This window comes from Strongylocentrotus purpuratus, unplaced genomic scaffold, assembly GCF_000002235.5.
Source record: "Strongylocentrotus purpuratus isolate Spur 01 unplaced genomic scaffold, Spur_5.0 spur5_scaffold_15, whole genome shotgun sequence".
Lineage (NCBI taxonomy): Eukaryota > Metazoa > Echinodermata > Echinoidea > Camarodonta > Strongylocentrotidae > Strongylocentrotus > Strongylocentrotus purpuratus.
Genome location: NW_022145600.1, coordinates 3,785,807 through 3,812,006, shown reverse-complemented (window position 1 = coordinate 3,812,006; position 26,200 = coordinate 3,785,807). Strand labels below are relative to the sequence as shown.

Sequence of the window (26,200 nt, the reverse complement as noted above, 5' to 3'; positions counted from 1 at the left end):
TTAAAGTCTTACAATTTCAGTTCAAACAATTCACATGAACTAGGCCTACATGTATATATGCAAGCCCGATTTGCGAGGCATTTATGAGGCAGTATACGTAGAATGAGGCTGAAAATACCGGAATGGTTTTATTTGTAACGTCGGTGCTCCCTTCGGCAGTTGCTCTCTCTCCCTCTCCCTCTCTCCCCTCTCTCTCTCTCTCTCTCTTCTTCTCCCTCTCTCTCTTTCTCTCTCTTTCTCTCTCTTTCTCTCTTTCTCTCTCCCCTTCTCTCTTTCTCTCTCCCTTTTCTTTCTCTCTCTTTCTTCTTTTAATAAGATGCTTAAACGTGTTTATGAAGTTGAGCGAATTCTTTCTATCAAACGCAATACTAGATAACATGTGCAACTGATGTAACATTAAGGAAAGGATAATACTATAAACAATTACAACACAGAACAACTTAGACAGGATTTTGTGTTTGGGTCATTTAATGTCCGTTTGATAATAGTACTACTCTCACACATAGATAACATCCTACCTAAAATAACACGTTTGATTCTCATCGTTCAAGTGTTGCATCCATACACACACAAAATATAAACAACAACAACAAATGCAACAATTTTGTTTCTTAGCTATAGTATAGTTTTGCGAGCCATAACAAAAGGAGTACTATTACATTTCATATAAATTTCAGCTGTGTACTGAGTTTGTTTTTATAGATATCTGTATATTTTGTTTGATGGGGAATATGTGGAGGAGGCCTTAACTATAAATTGCTAAATGAAAGCAGAAGAAAAAGAAATACTGGGATGGAGACAGAAAGGGAGAGAGACAGACAGACAGAGAGAGGGAGACAGAGACGAGAGACAGAAAGAATAAGGGCACTCTATTCAGCATTTGAGACATTATACTTCATATTTCACTATTCAAGAACAGTAAATTTGTTCAGCACCCCAAATGTACAAAAACTATCAATGTGACCACAGAAATGCAAAATACTAGAAACAAATAGGCCCGAATTCACAAAGGAGGTTTGTCGACCAACCTAGGTTTTTCCGTGCGTCATATGAAGGGTTTCCACGTGTTTTTACAAACCAGGTTTGTAAAAAAGGTTTGTAAAAAAAATGTGTAAAAAACGGTTTGTCCTCCTTTGTGAATTCGGGCCACTTTGTTCAAATGAAGAAAAATGAATTGAGTGGATCATATTCACGGTTCGAGTCCCCACAAGGGACAGATCGTTACACCTTTTTTTCATGAGATTTCTCTTCTACAATTTAACTGAAAATTTGAGAAGTAAATAAAAATGGTTATAAAACCTTTGTGCTACGCATGAGAGTATACTGTGATTTTACTTAATGTATATATTTATCATGAATTTATCATGCATGTAATATCACAGGCACGGGTAAAATGTGCAAATATGGGAAGGGACAAGTATCCTGAAATACTTGCAAATTTCACAAATCCTGAAACTAAAACTGATATACAATTATATCTTCTTTGGTTTTAATAACGGTATTTCCTTAACACTTATATATTATTTAAACTTGACAGTAAGAGTGATACATGTTTCTGTTGCTGTATATCCAAAATACATTGATGGAAGTATTGAGAGTATAGAGTCTGATTTCTAGCAAATTGAATGTTATGTAAAGGAGAAAATCTGTCTAAATCAAAAGAAAAATCAATTGCATCATTTGCAAGTTACTTCCGCAAATCATGCACAAAGAGATTTCTCAACGAGGTATTTACGATACAAATTACTCATTGTTATTATCATTATTCCACTCAATTTAGGAAACTTAGGTCTACTTAAAAAATAATAGGACATTCCATAGTTACATATGAGGTGTCCAGCTATTGAAGATAAATATATGACTCAGATATAGTACAAATGTGACAGACAATGTTGAAAATATCTGAGATCAAACATGTGGAGATCAATCTTTGACTGATTTTTTTTATACATGTACATGTCTATGTGTGACTATTTACCAAACATTCATTTTCACAAATTCAAAAAACAAAATAACTTTCTGTTCTATTTACAGTGTGATGGCTAAATGAATTTATATGGTTTTAAAAAATACAACAAAATATTTAAGCCACAATCGGCCATAATTGCACATAAGTAGCAGGTTTCTGCATAAAATCAAGCTTGTAAATGCATCACTGAGAGCAATTCTCTTTATCATCACAAAGACATAATATTGTATAGTGATCAGAACCCTTATGGCTCACAGTAGACAAAATGCAGGAATAAAAACACAAGTGCATTCAAACTAAAAATCATCTTTTGAACCACGTCACTATCAAATTGTGCATCGCTGCAACAACCAAGTTGATCATGCAGCTTATTAAAAGATTGCGATACCTAAAGATTGCTAACTACTGAAAGATAAAAGCATTAAGACACAAAGTTATTCATACAAGCAATACATGTGATGTAGAATAAGAACTGTAAGCACACAATGACCAAGAAATATAATGAAATATCTATCTCAGCAATTCTATCACTAATTACACTTCTAAGTACAGTGATAGGTGCACACATTTTAATGTTCTTATTTCATTTTTTCATTCTTATTAGTTATTTTCCAGTCAAATGTCATATTACTCTATGATGGGAATGACCTCTCTCTAAGAGGAGTTAAAAGAAATATACTATTTCTTTTTGCATTTTTGTTGTTTTTTAGGGCATCTAACCTTTTTTGCAAAATTTGAATACAGGTAACACAGGCAATGATTTTTACTAAATGTTCAGCAGTGGCCAAATTTGTTGTCAATCATGTGTACCACATACAACCTACTTAGAAATATTTAGATTGAAAAACATCCTCTCATTGGCTAACACATTTCGCAATACTGGAAGTAGCACGATAGGGCAATGATCTCATAATCCGGAGATCTCCGGCTCAAAAACACAAAAAGGCAATGCACTAGTGCCTTTAGGTACCGTAAGGCATAAATCCTCAGTTATAAAGTTCATTCGAGAAAAATACCGCACATGACCAATTATCATGAAAACTAACAGGACCTTTTCATTATCAAACAATAATTACCTACTGCATATATTCATTAAAGCTTAGCTATTTTTTATGCAACATGTAGAAAATTAATTTACAATTTGAGTAAATGCAATACCTGTATCTTAGTTCTTCACTTTGTAAATAATGTATACAAAAAGGTACATGAACTTGTACTGATATGAGGGGAAAAACAAAAAGTTCTTTGGCATCAAGAAATCTGTAATCTCTATATAAAATCATCTCACTGTAAGTTTGCAAGTCAAACATCACTATAAACTCAATCTCAAAAAGATCTACAACTACTTATGAGTCTTTAAGAATGCAATCCTATATCAAATAAAAACCTTATGATTTGTCGAAGGCAGATAGCTACATGTAGCAGAACTACCAAATATTTTTGCAGCAACTAGTAATGAAGTGCTAATATTTCAAAGATAGAATTTCTCAGCCTTCTCAAAATCTTAAATTTTAGATAAAAATATCCATGCAGAGAAGAAAGCCTATACAGAGAATGTATATCAATGTATACAAATTTTCAGACACATTTCAGTAGATACCTTAATTTTTATCTCAAGACCAACTACCTAAAACAAGTAAGAAAACTAGATGGAACTTCGACTGCGCGCAGTCGAAAATGATGCCTCCGTGATATAGCAATTTTACAAACCAAAACAGAAGAAATTTTTCAAACTCAATTTTAGTTGTAATCCATTAACAGGTTCTCAGAATATCATGATTACAAGCAATTTCTCATATACATATATGACCCTTTGATCTTTGACCACATGACCCTAAAATATACTCAGTTCATTGGCTCTGCAAGATGTCCTGAGTTAAATAGTAATCCATCTGTCAGTTCTAATGAGAATTCGTTCACAAGCTATTTTTGCATACATAATGAGCCCATGACCTTTGACCTTTGACCTCATGACCCAATAATTTACTCAGTTCATTGGCTCTGCAAGATACATACATGATCTAAGTTTGGCAGGAATCCATCAATCTGTTCTAATGATAATGCGATCAAAAGCTATTTTTGCATACATACTGAGCCGCATGACCTTTGGCCTTGACCTCATGACCCCAAAATCTAATCAATTTATTGGCTCTGCAAGTAACATACATGACCAAAGTTTGGCAGGAATCCATCAATCGGTTCTTCAGATTACGCGATCACAAGCTGTTTTTGCATACATAATGAGCCCTGTGACCTTTGACCTCGTGACCCCAAAATCTAATCAGTTCATCGGCTCTGCAAGATACATACATGACCAAAGTTTGGAAGGAATCCATCAATAGGTTCTTCAGATAACGCGATCAAGAGAACGGGACGTACGTACGTACGGACGGACGGACAACCCAAAAACATAATGCCTCCGGATACTTTGTAGCGGAGGCAAAAATATAATACTTAGCAATTCCTTATTAAAAGCTTGCCCTTGCATATTGACATACATACGATATATGACGATGCAAACAGAAGCTTAAAATTGCAATGGCCATACATATTTTGGAGCCTACAAAGCAAGCACCAAATTGAATTATAAGATCAGCAAAAGTAAGTGAAAAGGTTTTTTGGGAGAAGGGGGGAGATGTATAAAGGCTACAGATATCCAAGGAATCAGTGATGGGCTACATATCATAGTCCTATCCCTTAATTCATAACTAAGTAGACTTGAATACCCTCAATTAATTATCTGGCGTCCTAATAATTGCATATATGTAAACTCTGAGTATCATAATATATACATGTGCAAATCTATTCCTTGATACTGCTAAAAGTTAATACAAACTCATTAGCTTTTCCATGATACAATAATTGCCTTTGCATATTGTGATGTAAAAGCCCTTTCAGAAATTCAAAATCTTTGTAGAACATATCTATTGATACATGACATCCAAGTAAGATAAATTTCAGATAAATATATCTACCATAAACACAATGAACATGGCTACATATAAAGCCACCCGTATATATATAGTTTTGCACCAAATCTTTGGGTTCAATATCGCAAAAATGTCATAAACATCATTACTCTTTTTGAATATATCAACCTGGAATGGAAAAAAGATTGCCATTTGCAAATAAGAATTTTGTGTGAAATCATTCATGTTGATGCAAACCTGAAATGAAAATTCAAATAATCGTTGTTTTTAATTATGCATTCCTTTCAGTAAATCAGCTGAAAATCTGTAATCGGGACAATATATGAACCAACATCGGTTTATCATAATCGTCTGTTGGGGCTAGAATGGCATCAACTCTGTGTATAAATGATATGAGTCAATATCCCTCTGGCACAACATTATAAATTATTCGTAAGTTTTACCTGCAAACTGACTTCATTCGTTTTGTTCGTTCAACATATATTGGAATGAAAAAAAAAAATTACAATGATTCGGTGAAAGTAAAAGTGATTGCACAAACTGTGAGTATATAAACACCTTTGTGCCAAGCGTAACACAATCTCACAATGTGCATCAAACATGAATGCAAAGTTTGGCACAAGTAACATGACAAATATATCTCTTGTTGCTTCTACTTAATTAAACAAAATTAAAAACACTATAAAAGTTATTGACACTGGCAACAACAAGTATCTTTTGGTGGGGTGAAACACATACTGCACTTTTAAATACTGATAATGCAGAATTAACAATTATGTATTGACATCTCTGACTTTTACATTGACGGAGCACAAAACTACATTGCCAAATGTGTGTGTCTAGTTTTTCAATACCAGTGACAGCTTGAGTACTATCTATTGTTTTGTTTACTGCCTTTCTTTAAAGGTAGTCAAAACAACGTAGGTCTACTGTAATATAAAAATGAACAACACTACTTGGCAAGACATTAATCTACATTTGCCACACTCGACCCAGGTGAGGTAAATGGGTACCGGGTAGGGTTATTCCTTGAAATGCACTGTGCGCTGATAACAGCTGCTGGAGCTAAAGACAGGGTAATAATTTCCAAAGCTCTTTGGAAGCGCGTAGGGACGTCATGTATTGTGACATGCGCTATACAAGAACTGAATATTATTATTATTATCATTACACAAGATACATGCATATTCATGAACAGGTAGCCTGCCATTAAACAGTTCTAGTCGGTAATCAAATTTACGCACAAGCACACTAAAGAATGTGAGAGGTTTAGAACAACTGGGATTACAGGCACAGGTATTACCAGCCAAACAACTGCAGGTAGATTTGGGACACTGCCCCCCCCCCCCCCACCCTCCCTCCCTTTCCAAAAAGAGGGTCCTACATGGAAGTAATCATCATATACTGGCATCACACCAAAATTAACATAATTTTCTTTTTATTTTAACACCTGTGACATATTATGACGAAAAGAAAATTCAAAAGTAAATGCACTTCAAAGGTTTAAATCAACCATCCTGCACACGATTAAACTTACTTAGTTGCATTTAAATATTTATGGCAATGTATACCATACATCCTGAAGTGAAATATGAAAGTGAAACAAATAGAACATTTACTAAGACCTTGGTATAGTCTGGATAAATCACTAAAGTTCCTTTTAACATGAATGATACGAAAAATGAAACCATTTCAGCCTTCCGAACAGAAAAAGCCACAAGCTCGGCCAAATTTACTGCAGTCATACTCTGCCGTAATCATTAAAACTAAAGGAAGCTTGTCTGTTTCCTTTAATCTATTTTACCTGGAATGGTCGTATAATATATAACGTGAGACCTGCTCACTAAAATTCTCTTACGCACTGCTCTGTTCTCTCGTGACTTCTAAGGTACACGTGTATGTGACCATATAACCATACACAATGCAATCACCATGACACTTCAGACTTCACATCCATCACGGAATCAGGAAAGCTGCTTTAGACAAAGATAGGGGATATGCAACAAGCAATGTGCAAAAGGGGTTCATAATATTTCAGTTGGGAGGGGAACAAGAGGGATGCCCCCTCCCCCAAGTTACTTAAGGAACAGTAATGTATATATACACAAGGCTATTCAGGTGACAATTTGGTGGCTGACATGCATCAAAGCCTGTCCCTCGAATAACCTTCAGCTTTCCATCCCCGCTGGTGAATTCAAACAGCTGAATGGACTCTTCCACTTGTTCCCTGTGTGCACCCGTAGACTCAACCATTCCTTTCGATGGGGGATGTTGTAGGTCTCGTCGTCGATGCCGTCCACGGAGTCGGTGACGTAGCCCCGGTCCGAGCCCGCCATGGCGTCGCTGTTGTCCCCACCCAGGGGAAGGGTGTTGGGGTGGGGAGGGGGTACCAGATTCTGTACCGTGAGGGGGGAGTCAGACATGCTGCCAAAGCTACCCCGGCGGGATCCCGTGCTCTGAGCTGTACTGGTGCTGTACTCGGAGTCTGTATTGATGAGAAGATTGAGGTGGGGTGGATGTTAAGAAAATCAAATTCTTCCTTCCCCTTCCTTCTAAATCATAATAATATGATTATAATAATATTGGGCTCTTGTTTATCACTCATATTGTGACCACAAATACAATATCTTTGATGTATTAATCTTCACAGCGAATGTCAGCTGAGAAATTGTTGCATGGGAAGCATACATCATCTGCCGAGAGCTTGAAGGAGAATTATATTGTGGCATGAGCTAATGCCCTTCTGGCTCAAAATAGATGACAAGCTGAAGGAAGCATACTGCAGAATGAACTGTTCAGACATGCTTTAAAAATGTACAAATGTATTAATCAACCAGATACTCAAGTGTCAACAACAAATTCTAAAACCAATCCATTCCATAGAATATTTGACCTAGCACCATTTCCTTGCGGTAACAAAGCGCTTTACAGTGAGCTCAACAAAGTAGTTTAAAGGTCGTCTGTACTAGTTTGGCTAGGAGGGATTAGACCACCCAAGGTAGTTACTGACAGGTGGCTTTCTAATCAACTCAGCTCTCAATAAACATAAGAAAAAGAGGATCATGGGGGACCAATGGTCACTGATTAGGCATTGTTTTCTATATAGAGGGAGCTAGTAGCTACAAGTAGTACAGTGGGGCTTTATATAAAACATCTTCAAAAACATGAGTTGACCCAATATACATGTAACAATACATGCTCTCTAACAAAATAAGTGGGCCTTCAAAAGTTTCTTGTACTGGTTCACAAACTGATGGACAATCCAGGACCTTCTATACTTACTTATTTCTTCTTTTGATGAAGCACTGGCCATCGCAGTGCGTCTAAGCGGCTGCTGCTTTAGAAGGAGTATAGCGCCCTCAAAGTTACGTATCGCATCGAGAGACAGGACGCTCTGTTTGCTCTCTGGATCTAGCTTGCTGGCCTCTGAAGACAACCACTGACGGACGTAGCTGAAGTCTTGCTCTAGCTGATGAGCCCCATGCACACTGTCGAGTAATACATCGATGGAGAAATTGATTGTTACATGGAATTGTCCATTTCAAAAGATTTCTTAAATATTTATAATACTATGCTTCTACACACGAACATTGATGTCTTATTTGCTCCTATTCCTGAATTCAAACTTATTTATGGCTTTATACAATGGTTCATTAATAGATGCTACCTACATCATTGATTAGAGAGACCATAAATTCATACAACCAAGCTCAATGCAGTTGTGCTATTATACATAGATAGCCAAGGACTAGCTTAGCAAGTTTTTTGGTATTGCATGATATGACCTTTGTTCTACTTTGCAAATTTCACATTCTTTCTTGTTTACAAATTTTGCCAATGTAACCTACATCCAAATTGGTAACTTGTAAGTTTTCCCAATCTTCATAGTAACTTACAAGTACATTTCAATGATTGGCATTGTCAGTACCTGTTTTATGTATATTTCAGTCTTGCTATTTCATGACTTGCATTTTTCGATCTTGGTATTTCCTGTTTTGTGTTTGTTTCGATCTTAGTATTTCCTGTGTGTAATCTACAATGTGCCAATCACAGGAAATGGTAAGGTCATGGCCCCTATGAACTCTTCTTTGAATAGCATAAGTTTGTGAAGTTTGAAAACAACTACAGGGGCACCTTATCTTTCCAGTCGCTTGATTTTAAAATTTCAGTTTGGACATCATGTACTGAGAATCAGATCTAAGTACAAAGAGAAAACACCCTTCTGGCTTTTTGCAGATGATACACTTCTTGCCTCATTTCAGAACCTTCTACATTCTACAACCTTCTTCATGTACTTCTCAATAGGCTATTTTGTAGCGCACAGGATAGACATCACAGTGATAGAATGCCCCCTTCCATCCAATCTCCCCCCCCCCCCTCACCTTTGCCCAACTTTCTCTCAGACCTGCTAAATCATCTATACTTGATTGAACCCTTTTCTTTTTCTTTCAGGATGAATGTCATCCAGCTCTCCAGCATGGTCTGAACTACAATGGACATCACAGTGATATATTATGCCCCCTCCATCCGATCTCCCTCCTTTTCCCTTCTACCCCACCTGCAACTCCCCCCCCCCCCCCCCCCCCCCCCCCCTCCTTCTTCCCTTCACCCTCGCCCTCTTTCTCTCAGTACTGCTCATTCATCTATACCTGAACTTTGGTTTTTCTTTCAGGATGAATGTCATCCAGCTCTCCAGCATGGTCTGAACAGCGATGGACATGATGGTGATCTGAGCTGTCGTCTTCAGCTTGGTCACACCCTCAGCGATCGGCACTAGGAGATTGTCTACGATGCTGGCAGCGTAGGTATTGTGGATGCTCGGTAATTCTATTATGGGATGTAAAAGAGTAATGTCAGTGACGATAAAAATGCAAAGAAACTTATATTTTTTTGATACGATACGATTATAAGTTGAATCTTATACTGTGGCCGCTTAGTTTGCCGGCACAAACCCTTGTCATTCGCTATGCGTAATAGTGTCTGCATTCCATGCCATGCCAATTCTATAGATTTTTTTTTATAGATTTCTATAGAAGTATTTTTGTGAAGAATTCTATAGATTTTTGAAATAGAATTCTATAGAAGTATTTTTGTAAAGAATTCTATAGACCATTTTTTACCAGTTGAAAAACCAGTTCATTATTCAGTAGCGACCAGCAATCAATTGATAATTAATCAATATTGCATGGCATACATATAATGTCTCATTTTCTCACCACCTTCTTATCCAAAAGTGTTTCTATGTCTACAATATTCTTACCATCGGTAGTCTTCTTCCGCCAGACCTTTCCCATCGGCATAGCCTTAGGCCAGAACTCGTCGCTGATCTTCAAGCAATCTCTACAGAACTGCCTGCTACAGTGACTAGACAAACCCTGTTAGGAAGAACATTGTAATCCAACTTTAATATCCAGCTGAATGTTTCAGAATTTTTGTTAAAGGTATAGACCAGTTTTCACAATGCGATTAAATGACCAGAACTGGTCTATACCTTAAAGTCTAATTTATATTCAGCATGTATTTGTAGGTTGAGGTGTAGAATGAAAAACTACAGAATTAAAAATGGAGGAGGGAAAACCCCAACCATGCATTTAATGTACAAGCCTCTGAAGGTTAATCTATACAATTACACGGTTGTCTGCAGAGAGCGAGATTTTTTATAATGATAGGAGTTTTAAAGCGCCATTCTAAATGCTCAGACAATTTATAAAGAGATAACAGAGAAGGTTTAGTGCTAGTTAAGGACAAATATTTTGAGCTTTCTCATTCATCATCTTCCCATATGTGAAAGAATATCATATTATTAAACAGTGTTACATAAGAAGGGTTGCTCATGAAAAATGCCCTATACTTAAAACATGACAGGGCAAAATTCAAACTTTGAAGCACAGCATTGGACACATATTCCCATTTGTGTACCTCCGGTTCTATGTGCAGTTCTTTTCACTGTATGGGATTTCCAACAATACTGACTGGCACCTTATTATTATTAATAATATTATTATGATTTCAAAACCTCACAAAATAAAAATTAATACAAGTTACTTCCATAACAGTGGATTTTCCTATCAACCGTCCATCAAATTGATTAAATATTCATTTCAAATAGCGTTGATACAAAATTCAAAGTTATGACCTTTTATGCCATTTACAAACACATGTAAAATTAAATATTTCATAAAGTTGATAAAAGGTTGATAGGAAAATCAAATGCTGGAGAGACTGTCATATAAGTTAAAATATCATATCCTTCATTTGTATTTTCTTATTAAAATGTCTATAATTTTTTTCTTCAAAATTTAAATTCTCTGTAAAAGTAATTCCATAACACTCGGCATCGCCCTAATACAACTTGATCTGTAAACTGATGCCTTACTTGCAGTCTGCTAAGTTCAGTATTGAGTCTATGATGCAGAGACTCCATGTGAGAGTTGAAGTTAGCGACCGCAATCTGAGGTTGCTGACGCCGGGGGCTTACGGGGCCTTGGGTTGTGGAGAGTACAGAACGTAATGCTGGAAGGAGCTTCAGCGTGGCCATGGCATGGTCATTCACAACCTGAGAGGAAAAAAATCATGACAGTCGACATTTTAGCTGCTGAAGCCAGGCCTAAGCTAAATATACCAGTTGGATGACAATTGCTCCATGTCAATTTTCAATACTAACTAAATTCTCCATTTCAAACCTAGATGCTTGACCCTAATCCTGACCTAATATCTGATTGCAACAAAATAAAGCCTGAAGAAAATGTAACTAAAGCAAATACATGGATCAGGTCACCAAACTGATGCCTACTTTTAAGACAAGAAATATTTTCAGCTAAATTAAGAAATCAACTACCTTAATTTGATATAATTTTATCATCTGTAAAACCTTATCATGAAATGGAAAAATATATATACCAAACAAATCTCAGAGAGAGTATAAATTGAAAAAGAAATGGTTTAACTTTAGAAAATATTTTGAGAGTGTTGGAAATGTGCCAACACAAGCATGATCATGTATTTTATGTTTGGTATTTGTTATATATATTTAAAGTACTAATTTTGTCATAAATGTTTGTTTTTATCTGCCACAAAGTTTTCGGCCGTGATGATTATTATCTGTGTTAAGCCATTATGTATGGAAATTGTTTCTTTCTTAATTATTTGTATATAGTATATGGATATACTGTATATGGTGGAATTTGTTTTGAAAATAAAGAACCCTGTGGAAGGGGAAAAAAAAGTAAAACAAATAATCCAAAGTCTAGCATGCAATAGCAACAGATCATGAATACAAGGCAAATTATGCCGATAAATACACTGCTATCCTTTAAATTGTATCCCTAAAATAATAGATAAAATAAATATTGTTTATAAAAATAACTATAATAATAATTATAATAATAAAATAAAATAATAATAACTGGAAAAAGGAAACCCCCTACATGACAGTACATTTAAAACTCACCCTTAGATCCCCATATGATATGAGCAAGAATGGGCCCACCGTCCAGTTAGCAAGGAAGTCCTGGCTCTTGAACTGGCACCACTGGGCAGCGGTTCCTAGACTGACCGCTAGTCTGGTCAGAGCCTGGACCACCCCAGCCTGGCAGTAGGAGACCTGGGCTTGCGCTCCATGGATCAGGAAGTTCAGACCATTCTTGCCTGGAAAGATGAAGATTGCAAAGAGAAAAGACAAAGGAGAATTAGTATTTCACACATCCAAAACGAATGCATAGTTCTGTCTTTTGATATTTGTTAATGAGAAAATTCTTCAAAGCAGAAAATGTACATGGTACATACAACCATGTATGTCCCCCAAAAAGCTCACAGCTAAATTGTGTTGGGATATTTTGGTCCAACAATTCTATTTCCATTTTTGTTGGTGAGTTCACATGAAAAAACGATGCACACATCCAAAGAAAACATTATTTGCACTTTGTTGGAAATTTCACCCCAAAATTCAACAAACTGGAAAACATGCTCACATCAAAAAAAGAACATAATTGCCACTTTGCTGGAAATTTCACATAAAATTCAACAAACTGAAAAAGATGTTCACATCCAAAGAGAACATTATTTCCACTTTGTTGGACAAAATTCAACAAACTGGCAAACATGTTCACATCCAAAAAGAACGCAATGTCGTATTCATGAAATTCAACACAGTGGAAAATGTGCATATCTAAAAATAACACGAGCTCGTGTTGTGGAATTTTTATACAGAATTCTGCAAAGTGAAAGACGTAAAGACCAACATGTCCAAAACACAATTTTTTACTTTTCTGCTATTAAAGTGGAACTGTATGTGCATACATGTATAATAATAATAATAATAATAATAATAATGTTCAATTCTTATATAGCGCATATTACAAAATTGTCTCTATGCGCTTAGATACAAGAGAGAGAGAGAGAGAGAGAGAGAGAGAAGAGAGGAAAGATATGAAGAATATTGAGCTTTCACCATTTAGCAATTAAAATTATCAAATCAATTACAAAATTCACATGTTTACTATATAAATTTAAATTTAAAACTGGCATGATCAAAACAGATATGTTTTTAAGTCGAATTTAAATATGTCCAAAAGTCTCTAGTTATTCTGCTCATAAAACTCTATGAAATGCACATAAAAAATATACATAAAAAAAGAACATCATTTCACTTTGTTGTTGTTGTAGTATGGCCTTAAATATCACAGTTGTACATTCATGTAAAATCAACATGTGGAAAACTTCCGGAAATCCAAACTGAACAGACTTGTCTTTATATGCACTTTCATTCAAAATTCAACAAAGTAGAAAACAAACATTCATCCACCGATAATGCACATTTGTCTTGTGGAACTTTGATATGAAATTCAACAAAGCAGAAAACAGGCATTCATCCACTGATAAGGCATATTTGTCTCTAGTACTTTCATCTAAAATTCTAACCAGTGGGAGATATGCATCAGCTGAAAAAGCAAATCATCTGCGCACATCCAGAAGGGCTTCAACTCTAGATGGGAAATGATATATGACTTAAAGCCCCTCTGACTATTGAGATATGAAATATCTCCGCATAATTCATGTTTTCTGTAGTTTAATGCATTAAAGGTAAAGACCAGTTATGGTTATGCGATTGCATTGTGAAAGAAACGTTGTGGAATCGATCAAAAAAGGTTGATCATCTAGCATCTAGCATCTGCAAGGTTCTGGAATCATCAAAATGATAAGAAATTTGGCCCATTCTTCGTAAAGTTACAAGCACTATACACAGAAAGATGTATATGGGACTACCCTATATCTCTCACAGACCATGAGAGAAACAAATTTACCAAATATATGAATTAGCAGGCGGTTTCCCGGCAAATTTTTTATCATTATTGTATTAGTCAAAACATATTCTTTCACATGATTGGTAATGAGAGCTTCCATTTCATTTTTTGAAATTGGGGCGTTTCCAATACTGGTCTTTACCTTTAAGCATTCGTTCCCCCTTCACATTGAGCCCAGACTAGACTTTCCACAAAATTCATTTTTAGATTTAAATTGTGTTTCAAAACATGTATCCTATTGACAACATGCAGGCATCCTTGTACACACATACTATTCAGCTATTCACACCCATGTCAAGAGTTTCTATCTAAATGCATTAACATCGTTCATATTACAAGCAACCTTTAACTAAAGCGTCTCCTTTAACGATCTGACATTCAAGAGAGATTCTCTCGGGTTACGATGACAACCGAGAATTACATTATTAAGAACTGTGCCGTCCTCATTGTTGAGCCACGACGATCGGTGGAGCAGCAGCATTCTGGCAAAATTTGCATGAATGCGGAAAAGCCGGATCAAAGAAAATATTTGATATAACGGAGAAAATGTAACTTTAATCTAAATCAACAGCATCTATAATATGATAATAATGAAAATTAGAAAGAGGTGCAGGCATCTCTAGCTACCCCTAGAGATCGTGGTGTAGGCCCTGGGAACCAGTGATGGAAGAAAGGGGCGATGCTACTGATCTCCACGGATAAAAGAACCCCGGGAATACGAAGATGACGTGGGAAAGTGGAAAGGGAATCCAATCAGAAATATGCATCAAGGGATAAATCATATGAATAATCATAATCAAGATTCATTATAGGTGTGCTGTATATATACATGCCTAAGGAACTCATCTTCTTCCTCCTTAGTACTCTCTTTTGCCCTTCCTCTATTTATCTCTCTCTCTCTCTCTCTCTCTCTCTCTCTCCCTGATTTTGTATACACCATGCATGTTGCATGCATGTTGCCATGTTGTTAGCTGCTTTCTCACAATTGTGTATGTCTCTTTTTTATCTTTATCTATCTTTCTCACTGTATCTCTCTTTCTCTTTCTCTGTCTTATCCACCCCTCCCCCTCTCTCTCTGTCTCTCTGTCTCTCTCTGTCTCTCTCTCTCTCTCACTGATTTTGTACATATATACATAATGCACATTGCTGGATGCTTTCCTGTGATTGTGTATTTCATTGCCTCTTTCTCTATATCTCTCTGTTTCTCATTCTCCCTGTTTACCCCCCCCCCCCCCCCTTCTCTCTATCTCTTTCTCCCTCCCCCCTCTCTCTCTCTCTCCCCCCCCCCCCTCTCTCTCTCTCTCTCTCTCTCTCTCTCTCTCTCTCTCTCTCTCTCTCTCTTACAGTGCCTTGAAAGAGAAAAACATTTCCCTTGCCTCAAATTCAATTCCTTGCTTCACGCTCAAATGTACACCACCTAGTAAAATCTCTCCTTTTTCGTTCACTGCACATACCGGTACAAAAGATTGCAGAGTACAAAATACAGGGTTGGCATATTCAGCTCACAACTCATACAAATGGATAAACTTCAGTCAAAATTGCAGTGTTTTACCGTATTCATATCACCTGAGACATTTCATGCAGTGTAACAGAACAAATTACATTCCTCATGTCATTCATCAAAATGATACAATAAATGTAAAAAAAAATTGATGATTGATTGAATAGGTAGGGCTCTAAGTGAACCATGATTAAATTATTTACAATTTTCACAATTATTTGAGTCTTAAGTGATTGCTTCTTTCGATGCAAGACTGAACTGACTATATCTCACAGTATACTTCATTACCGTATTTGCCGGCGTAAAGGCCGCAGTATTTTTGGAAGAGAAAATATCAAAAAGTCGGGTGCGGCCTATGCGACGAAAGAGTAAAAAAAAAAATTAAAAGCCCAAAGTACATTAACATCCATCGACGTGACAGGGACACTTTTCCATTATAATTCTTCAAGAAAAACATTAAGAGACTGAGTTCTGGTAAAGATGAAAATATAAATTTGTGCGATGTCTCATACTTGTTAAGTCATTTTGGAAGAACATCCTGGTTGAAATGTCATTTGAATTCCTCATATTCCTCATATGAGACATAGCTGTAAAGTTAGCAGTTGACATATCCTGCCCCAAAATCAAATTTTCAGTTTCTGAATATTTTAAGTTGGCAAAGCAAATGATCAAACTTGATAACTGACTATAATGAAATATAACCAGAACAGATATATATAATCATCAAATAGAGGTGGCCTTTGCCAGGGGAGGGGACTATCACCTTGGGTTTGAACCCAGAATCTCACGCTTACAAGACCAGACCCCTGCTCTACCACTAAGCCATCAAGCTTCCTTCAGACTTTAGGCTCATCCATTTCAATTTTGTTTAACGACTTGAATTCATCCGAGGACAATGTTGATGCTTCAAGCCAAGTAATAACATACACTTTCATTAGTAGATGAGTGTAATGGTAGTTGCACACCATTCTCCCTCGGCCTTTTGCCTTTCTTTCTTTTCCAGGTCATTGTCTCATCTTCCTTGAGAAATATGATTGTTATTGAAACTTTTCCCATAAAGACGGGATTCATTTAACAAAGAGCAAATGTCAAAATGCTCAAAATACAAAAGGACTGGTGCAAATTAAATGCCCCAAAGCCACTTATCAACAGCTACTTCCTGTAGCACTTCAGGTAGGAATTCTATTATTCTTCTTTGAGGCATGTATTTTCCTCATTACAATCTTTTATTAAAAATTTGAAGAGCCCCTACAGGTTATAAAAGGAAACATTTTGAGGGTGGCTTGCAGAAATTGTCATAGCAACGAGATACCTTTGTTAAATTGGGTTGAAAACCTATGACAAGAATTCTTTTTTCTCCTTACACATCATTGCAGACTGCCGATGGATTGGGTACTTTTCATTTGAATTACCTGGAAGAAATCCTTGCATTTACAATAAAAAAGAAAATATACAGGAGTAAAAAATACATTGGGACCTATTTGATGTGCCTTACATGTCTCTTGTAAAGGTTGGGAGGAGGGGAAAGGAGAGAGGGAAAGAAGAGAGGGAAAGAAGAGAGGGAAAGAGGAGGGGGAAGGATAGGGAACAAAGAGAGAGGTTTAGAAGCTCTATTTTGGATCTTTTAACATACAAAATAGGAGACATCATTGCTTTGAGACCTGTTTGGAGTGCCTTACGGGTCTCTTGTACAGGTTGGGAAGGGAAATTGGGGAAGGGGGAAAGGGGGAAAGGGTAAGAAGGGGTTGGGAATGGGAAAGGAGTCGATAATTAGGTGGGTGGGGAGGGGGAAAGGAATTGGGAAGGGGAAATGAGTGGGGAAAGGCGAGGAAGGGAGTAAGAAGCACCATCTTAAGTATCCAATTACCAAAACAGGAGAATTCACTGCTTTGGGATCCGTTCAGTATTTCTCAAGGATTTCCTATCAGGGTTGGGTTGGGTTGGGTCACTGGGGGTGAGTGAGGTGAGGTAAGGAGGGAAGAGAGGGCAGGGAGGGAAGAGAGCATGTGGAGGAGACAGAGGGTGATCGAGGAAAGAGCTCTAGTCTGGATCTGACTCCTGATGCTGGTGTTGAGCAAGACAGGAGCGTTGATTTGATAGCATGCAAGCTGAAAGGTTAGGGTGCCATATCTGATAACCGTGCATTGCTATCTGATTACTTTGTACAATGCTCATTCTTTGAAAATCAGATGCATTTTATAAATTTTATACATTGAGAGGAGGATAAAAATAAGGCATTTATGAATTTTTCACTGACTGATAATAATTGTACAAATGAGTTTGACTGTAAATATTAAAACTCAAATCAGGAGGCATACCGGTAAGCAGTTATCATCTAACTTTTTCATACCCTTCCCAATTTTTTATGCAAGTATGCAAATATTTGATTTGACCCTATTTTTATGTTTTCTTGAAAATGTGACATATATATTAAAGCATCCATCTATTAAGTATTCAACATAGACCCTAACTCAACCCGTCCACCTTTCATTCTTGAGTTAAAACAAAAATTATACAAAATCATCAAATTTACGAGGGTTATGAAAACTGTAGTTGTTAACTGTAGTTGTTAAAGATAAAGTTGAGTTCTGGTCATGTGATTGCATTGTGAAACAAATCTTGGCAAAGTTACGAGCACTGTACACAGAATGATGTATATGGGACTACACGAACACATGGCGAAAAAAATCCTACCCAGATTTTTATGATGTTTCATGTCATATTTAGAATATGAAGGCATTTGAAGAGCCATGCTTTTCAGGGAACATGTTTAATCTGATGTTCTTCCACCCTTGCATAATAAGAATGATAACGCTCACAAATTATTTTTTACCTCTTCCCAGAACTCAACCTTTTCTTTACCTGTAGGTGAACTTCAAGTCTTAACAAATAATATGTTCTCTTAAATGTCAAGTTTAGTATGTCACATTGTGTAATGTCTAGCCTCCAAGAGCAAATGCATGTTGAATGTAGCAATTCAATTGATTACATGTAGCTGTTGCATATTAGATTAGGTTGGAGCTTTTCTAAGAAAGTGCATGTAGCTAGACAGCGAGGCGCGCAAATACACTGAGATGTAGACAATAATAGAACAAGCGTACAAGGACGAGGAGATAGAGGCAGTGTCGGGGAGTGGAGGAAGAGACAGAGAGAGACAGAGAGACAGACAGATACAGTGAGAGACAGAGAGAAAGAGAGACAGACAGAGAGAGACAGAAAGAGAGACAGAAAGAGAGAGCGACAGAGAGAGAGACAGAGACAGAGAGACACAGTAAGAAAGACAGAGAGACAGTAAGAGAGACAGAGAGAGACAGAATAGAAAGACAGAGAGAGAGACAGAGACAGAGAGACTGAAAGAGATAGAGAGAGAGAGAGAGAGAGAGAGAGAGAGAGAGAAATATGGTGCGAAAATAATCAATGCAAGAGGGATGCAACTGTTACAGATTTAGACAGGGGACAGACTAATTATGCTAATGAGAATGAAAAGTAGAAATACCCAACAGATTAACAGATTTCACTCCCACAAAATATCATTGTGTATTCCTCTTGATTTTCAAAAATTGTACTACCTCAAAGACATTTCCTCATTTGAATATCTCCTTTGAAGAGAGTCTGTGCAACATGCAACATTCTTGTATACTCTGAATAGCAACCTAAAAAGACAACATTCTGTGATGCTCGCAACATGAAGGATAGAATTACCGTACATACGTGTGCACATATCGATTGGCCTTCTCATTACGTATAGAATGTCATAGCCAAAGTTATTTGTCCAGACAGGGAAACACTATTACAGCTTTCTTTCATGAATTGGACTTCCATTCGCAAAGACATCACAGAATCTCTGCAGATGGACGGCAACTAGAGCAGTCGCTGATTTTCAATTTAGAAAAGGCAGCCATGGCTCCTCATATATAAATCAACCGGCATGCTCTGATTATATTAGGCTCTGATGCGAGTCGTAGGTATCGCAGACGGACGGATGGAAGAGATAAGCGAGGACTCCCGACGACTTGACCCCTACCTAACTAATAGATCGTCCCTATTCATGAGGGTAAATTTGGGGATTATTATCGGGTAAATCTGCTTAGTCTGCATTAGTGGTAGGCGAGGGATTCCAATGATTTCGGGTGATATCTGTCGCATGCGGATGCAGGGGGTTCCCATGTACCTCTAAGGCACTGTTCCCACTTTCAGACTGTAATGTTTTACAGTATTCCAGTGCATTACAGGTTTGTTTACATGGACAGCCATTTGCCTAACAAAGCAGTTTAAGCACAGTTGCTGAAAATTCTTTAAGGATTTCTTAGGAGAAGAACACTGAAGCAACTAGGCTTTAATTTATTTGTAAGACAGTTTATTGAATATAACTGGTTCAATATGTTCCTTCAAGCATGATTGCTGTTGGTTGTTTTTGTAAGTTTATTTGTTTTAGTTTTTGAAAACTATTTTTGCTTCATCCCCCCCCCCCCCCCAATAAAAAAAAGAAAAGAAAAATGATGATAATTTGAAGTGCACATGAAACTCGTGATAATACTCATAATACTATCTATCTCTATCACCATTTCCGTGCATCACTAAACCATCTCCTGTTTGGTTCAGGGTATGACAATGGAAACATTCCTAATACTGTTATTTTACCCTACATGGGACTCTACCTCGATAACATCTTCTTAAAGTTACATCACTTCAGTACACATGTATCATCTTCCTCATGTCGTTGATATGGCAATGGCATACCTGCCAACCTCCCACAGCAAAATCTAGGAATCTCCTACACCAAAATAAGGGAATAGAGAATATTTATCATGATCACAGATGTTTTCACAAAACAAGAGGATTCATGGGTTCCCAACACTAGTTTGAAGACAGAAATATAGGAATAGCTCCTCCAAAATATGAATGGTCCATAGCTACAATGGGAACACTCCTAGCACCACATTTTCCACCTTACATGGGGCTCTATATCAACCACCATATCAGGATATAAAAAGCTCAGGTTAAAAATACATCAGTCTCGACTGATGGCAGGATGCTATCTACTTTACTGGTCGTTTCCTACGATCAAGGAAAAGAAATGGACTATGCCACCATAAAAGTCATCGTTTGGTGAACTCTCATACTTCAGTATGGTCTTGAAAAGCACAGACATGGGGGAAGAAACAAAAGTAAAATTCTTTTGAGGTTTGTACAAAATATTCCCAAAAGTGTTTTTCTTTTTTTAATTAAAAAAAAAAAAATGTAGATTTTTTTTTTTTTCAAACTTTTTTTTCAACTACAAATTTTTATTTTTATTCATTTTTCCCCATTAAATTGCCATAACTTTCATTAGTACTGCTGTCTATCATGTTTCAATAATGCAAAGATTTTATGGTTGAATTTTTTTTTGCAAATCCAGAGGCATTACAAAAGCACAGTTGATTTAATGAGCAATAAAATATAGCTTACGAAATTGAGAGTGGATTGGATAAATCAATTACTGGTTGCGATATATATATATATATATAACATCCTGTGCATTTGTTTTAATAGCCGATTCTACACACAATAAAAGTCTTTTTCAAAGGAAGGCAAGGTCATGGATCTAATTGAAACACAGGCTCTTAGAGCATCTAGATGTTGTATATATTGCCTATAAAGGTCACAAAAATAATTGGCTTTCATTAAAATCTGGCTGGATAATCGATATCAGTCATAATCTAGTGATTCTGATCATATTGCAATATTTTAACCTAGAATAACAGAGATTTGTTTTCCTTTTCATATCTCTTTTTTAGGAATACAAGTTTACAACTACCTGCAGTTGGGGTAGTTCCTTTGCTATTGTCTGAGATAAAGAATTTCTTTAAAGATTAAAAATGATTTCACATCTACTGCGGATCATTCATCCAATCCACCAACACCACACACACACACTCACACACAAACGGACGACACTGACATGTATAGTCCGGGATAGTTGAATAATAGCTTTGGGGTAGTTCTCCTATAAAAATATAAATAATTATAAATTAAAACAAAAAATTGAAAAACAATTCTACATCTACTGCTGATCAATCATCCTCTAAAAAGAATGTGTTAATATCCGTCTAGCTCCAATAGATGATATTGCAGAAATCATTTACACATAGTAATTAGATGGTAAACCCTTATGCCATTTTGGCTCTAAACATTCACAGAAATTAGACAGGTACATGTTTGTCAAATGTGTAATCTAACACCCTTCTGATTGTCAACAAATGATATCACCTAAATTATGCAGTATGGTATCTGCAAGAAGACAAAAATTGGTTCAAATTGATCATCAAACCTTTCAAGTACTTTAAATCAACTAAATGAAAGTATAAACAGAGTGTTACATGTATGGAAAACCTTAATTAAAGATAAGCTTGAGCTCTGGTATAGGCATCGTACGTCAAGAGAACATGGCTATAATTCATTCTGGATTGTTTATCCTGCAGTAGATTGATTTTGAACCAGTAAAATAAAAACAACCTCACAAAAACTCGCTGGAAACCATCTTCAATAAAAACCACAACTCTCATTTGCACATAGTGACACGTGTTCAGCACATGGTGTCGGGCCTAAGTACCTTGATTTCCTTATCTTTCTACGCTCATTACTCAGCCCCTATACATGTTCTATGAATATCGTTTGGCACATGTCATTTATTTTAATTATTTATAATCTTGAACATTCAGTTTAAGTTTTGTTGGATGCTGTGAGAATGTCTTTTCTATCATTACCAGAACTGAAGCTAATCTTTGATTAAGCATGGCAACATAGCCCGAGACACAAGTATCTAAATGTGAGAATGATTTATAATGTAACGGACAGGGTGCTCAAGTCGATCAAGCTATTCTATCATCCATGAGAGGGGCTCTATAACTCCTGCATTCCCCCAGAGAATCTTGCAGATGCTGCCGTGGCATCCTGTCTTGATGAAAACATTCTTAGCTCGGTCACCCCCCCCCCCCCCTTCTTGGCGGTGCTCCCACCGAAATTAAGAATTCGAGGCAAAGCTAATATAAGGTAGTGATGGATCGGAGCTATCAGTTTCGTTAAATTAAGCGGGATCGCCTCAGGGAGGATATAGGAAGGAGTGAAACGATTTTAACTTTTCTTATGGCCTGGTGAGAAAAAAAATGGGTACGTGCAGACATGCATGTGTTTTATTGATAAATATATTATAAACTATGCGTACAGTTTGAGTGCCAAAGAACAAAATGCCTCTACATATACACGTCAAGTAACTTTCTCTCTCTCTCTCTCTCTCTCCCTCCCTCCCTCTTCTCCTCTTCTCCCTCCCCCCCCCCCCCCCCCCCTCTCTCTCTCTCTCTCTCTCTCTCCATCTCTCTCTTTGCTTTTTCTTTTTTTGTCTGCTTAACTATTCCAGTTCATTTCAAACATCATGTATTAAAATCAAAGCTGACATTACCACTAAAATACTTGGATATGCTAAGATCAAAATAGGCTCTTCACAGTAGCATTATTTTGGCATTCTTAATGAACAGACTACTTGCAGGCTGTTTTTCCTCCATTAAGCGTCATGTGCATACATACTTGGCTCTTTTTTTAAATGGGATTTTAGCGCCGGTACTTCACTATTTGTTTTTAAAATGTAAGGACCTGTTCATGTTCATGTAAGTAGGGCACTATACCGCTTATCGAAAGTCTGCTACAAACATTCAATACAGATGATCAAACACAGTGCAGCTATTTTTAACATAATCCACATTCAGAAAATATATGTAAGTGCACTCATGTTGCAGAAGAGGATTCTAAAGGGTGACATAAGTACATGTGCAAGTGATCAGTGACATAGCATCAGAACAATCATTACACCTATAGAATGGTCTTACTAAGCCCTTATTAATAATTGCAGAATCAAAGAGCCAATTTATTGATGGAAGCAAATTATTTCCAGACAGTTTCTTTCAAAATTCTACTGCATGACCAGGGCCCGATGTCACAAAAATTGTCATCAGTGACAAATTACAGTTTGTGTTATAAGCTAGTGAAATCCTTGCTTCTGATTGGTTATCAGCAGATTTTTGTCATTTGTCATTGAAAAGAGGCTTTGTGAAACTGGTCCCGGAACTCATCTTTATCTTGAATTGCTGATACATATCTGCAAGTGATTGCTAGCTGGAATATTAACGAGAGACTGATTAATCTTTCATTCAGTCCAAGGTCTTCATTTGATTCAAAGATACCAGTAGTCGTCCATAGCTACACCAATCAAGCATCAAATCTTCAGAACAAAGTGCTTTGAAAAGAAAGGCCTATGCTAGTCTACACAGGGAGGTCCACAAACAAACATTTAGATATAAATAACAGAAATTAAACTTGGAATTGGTATGAACTGATGTGTGTGAAGCACAATGAATATGTACAAGTAGTACATACACTGTAGTCCTTTGTTGTGTGCAGTTGCCATTTACTTTACATTTTAAAAAATCTAGAGATAGGAATAGAACCACTGATTGCTGTATTCATGTTTGTAACCGTCATTCTGGCAACATGCAAGGCTGTTACAAGTACTCCACAATTGCCACAAAATCAGCATTTAGGAGCTTGAATGCAAGTTCATTAGGAAAGGTCTGTATGCTATACCACCATGTAAATCTATGAAGGGGGTCATTTAGATGGTTGGGAAGGAATTGGGATACATGGCATCATTGAGAGTACCTGGATTCCCCCTCCCCCTCCCCAGGCCTACCCCTTCCCCTCCCTTCCCTTGTCATAAGCATTAGAAGAGTCTTGAGAAAATCATAATTCATGTCTGTGTGGGCTGGATCGACTACTGCCCTCTGAAATATTTCAGAAGCGTTACATGGTCAAACAAATAATTTTTTAGAAAATTGCAGATTTTTCTCAGGATCTTTCTCAGTTAGACCTTACATATTATTAAGGACAACAAGTAAACTAATTCCATTTCATCTGTGTGGACTCTAGAGCAAGAAGGGCATTAACTTTGTGTAACAGTATATGAGTTATAGCCCTTCTGGCTCCAAACAGATAATTTTACGATTAATACTCATACATGCTCATGTTATGTGCAAGCACATGCAGCAATAAGTGTGTTTGCTGTTGCCATTTTTCTCTTTGTACATACATGTATGAATATTGTACCTTTACTCACATACAAGTTTCCTGCATCGTTTCCCCTGTAGAAAATTGTCCAGATCATCTATAAATGAATAATATTCTTAGGGCCTACTCATCGATCAGAGCCAAGGTGCTTTAATTAGCATGAATGAATATTTGCTACAAATCTCCTGGCGCATTCTGAACTTACACAAGAGAAAATCGGCCTACATATACCTCCTTGCTAGAAAGCAGGTTTGTAAGTACTATGACTAAGCTACAATTTTCCACCGACTAGCTTTGTAGAAATATTCATTCAGCATTTTCTTAGATTATTCCGGGCAAAAATAGTAAGCTTTTCAGTAAGATAGCTCAGGCATGAAATGCAAAATCTGATCAGCCACGGCTAAGAAAACAGCATACGGTACTCTGTATAAGGTGTGAAAAGAGAGATTTCTAAATGGATTAACCCTTTGGCTTTGGGATGAATTTTCGTATTATTGCACATACAATGCCCCCCCCCCCCCACCAACTTTCTTTTAATGACACAGACATACTTTAAAATACTCATTGTTTCCTTATGCTGCCCCCTTTTTTTCAAATTTTAAACCTTAAAAAGTACCCTACAATCTATTTTTGCTTTTTTGCTTTTGCTAACATCTACTTTTGCTAAATTATTATCTTATGTTGATTGTAAGTAATTTTCATGGAATGTGCTGCCGCCCTCCCCCACACACCTTAATAGAACCCTCGATCTGCCACCTGACTTTAATTATATGTTTATACAAGAGGTCTTTTTCCATAGAAATGTGCATACATATTTAAAATGTACCATAAGCACTGTCGAGTAGCTTTAAAATATACATACTTATAAGAGAAAGTAATCAGAAAATTAATAGCATGAGGAAAAAATGAAGATGAATCTAAGAAACTAGTTTCTTCTTCAAATCAGCCTTCAAACTTGATGTACCTTACTCTATATATGCAGATGGATTTGTATTCCTGCTTGCACTTCCTCTAACTAACTCTATAAAAAAAAAACTCCAAACCTGGCGGAAAAAAAAGGATGGATTTCCGAACAACAGGTCCGTCATAATCACCCCCTGCATCATTAGACGAAATGTCAATGGATCTTTAGGGAGCTTCGAGGTCTCTAGTCATGAATAAAACTGATCTGTATGCTAATCAAACCCAATGCACTGCATCAATTCATTGCATTTCATTTCATAGGATGGGAGTGGACGGTGGGGGGCTGTTCAGACGCAGAGCAATTAGCAAGGTTTCGAAAATCGATTTATAAACCGTGGTCGGAAATTTGATTTGTTGTCCTTGTGTGAACCAATTGAGTCTTAGAAATGATTGAGATTCTCAACACGATAATCTGTACCAAAAATGTTACATCCACAAA

The 26,200-nt window shown here is 36.8% G+C and overlaps 2 protein-coding genes across 2 annotated transcripts in view; both read right to left on the bottom strand.

The window, feature by feature from the left end:
• Nucleotides 1–6,273: 6,273 nt before the first annotated feature.
• On the bottom strand, nt 6,274–11,447 carry LOC100892828 (coiled-coil domain-containing protein 142). Its single transcript, XM_030985394.1, has 5 exons — nt 11,276–11,447; nt 10,160–10,274; nt 9,549–9,726; nt 8,182–8,387; nt 6,274–7,384 (listed from the first exon to the last, which is right to left on the bottom strand). Exons 1-5 carry the CDS (start codon nt 11,435–11,437, stop codon nt 7,068–7,070), a joined length of 978 nt encoding a protein of 325 aa, XP_030841254.1. The 5' UTR covers nt 11,438–11,447; the 3' UTR covers nt 6,274–7,067.
• An 875-nt stretch (nt 11,448–12,322) lies between these two features.
• The window catches only part of LOC115923982, a 53,886-nt gene continuing 40,008 nt past the window's right edge, over nt 12,323–26,200 (bottom strand). The window contains exon 5 of the mRNA XM_030985393.1: nt 12,323–12,546. Within this exon, the coding sequence (XP_030841253.1) occupies nt 12,323–12,546 (224 nt within the window). The remainder of the gene's footprint in view (nt 12,547–26,200) is intronic.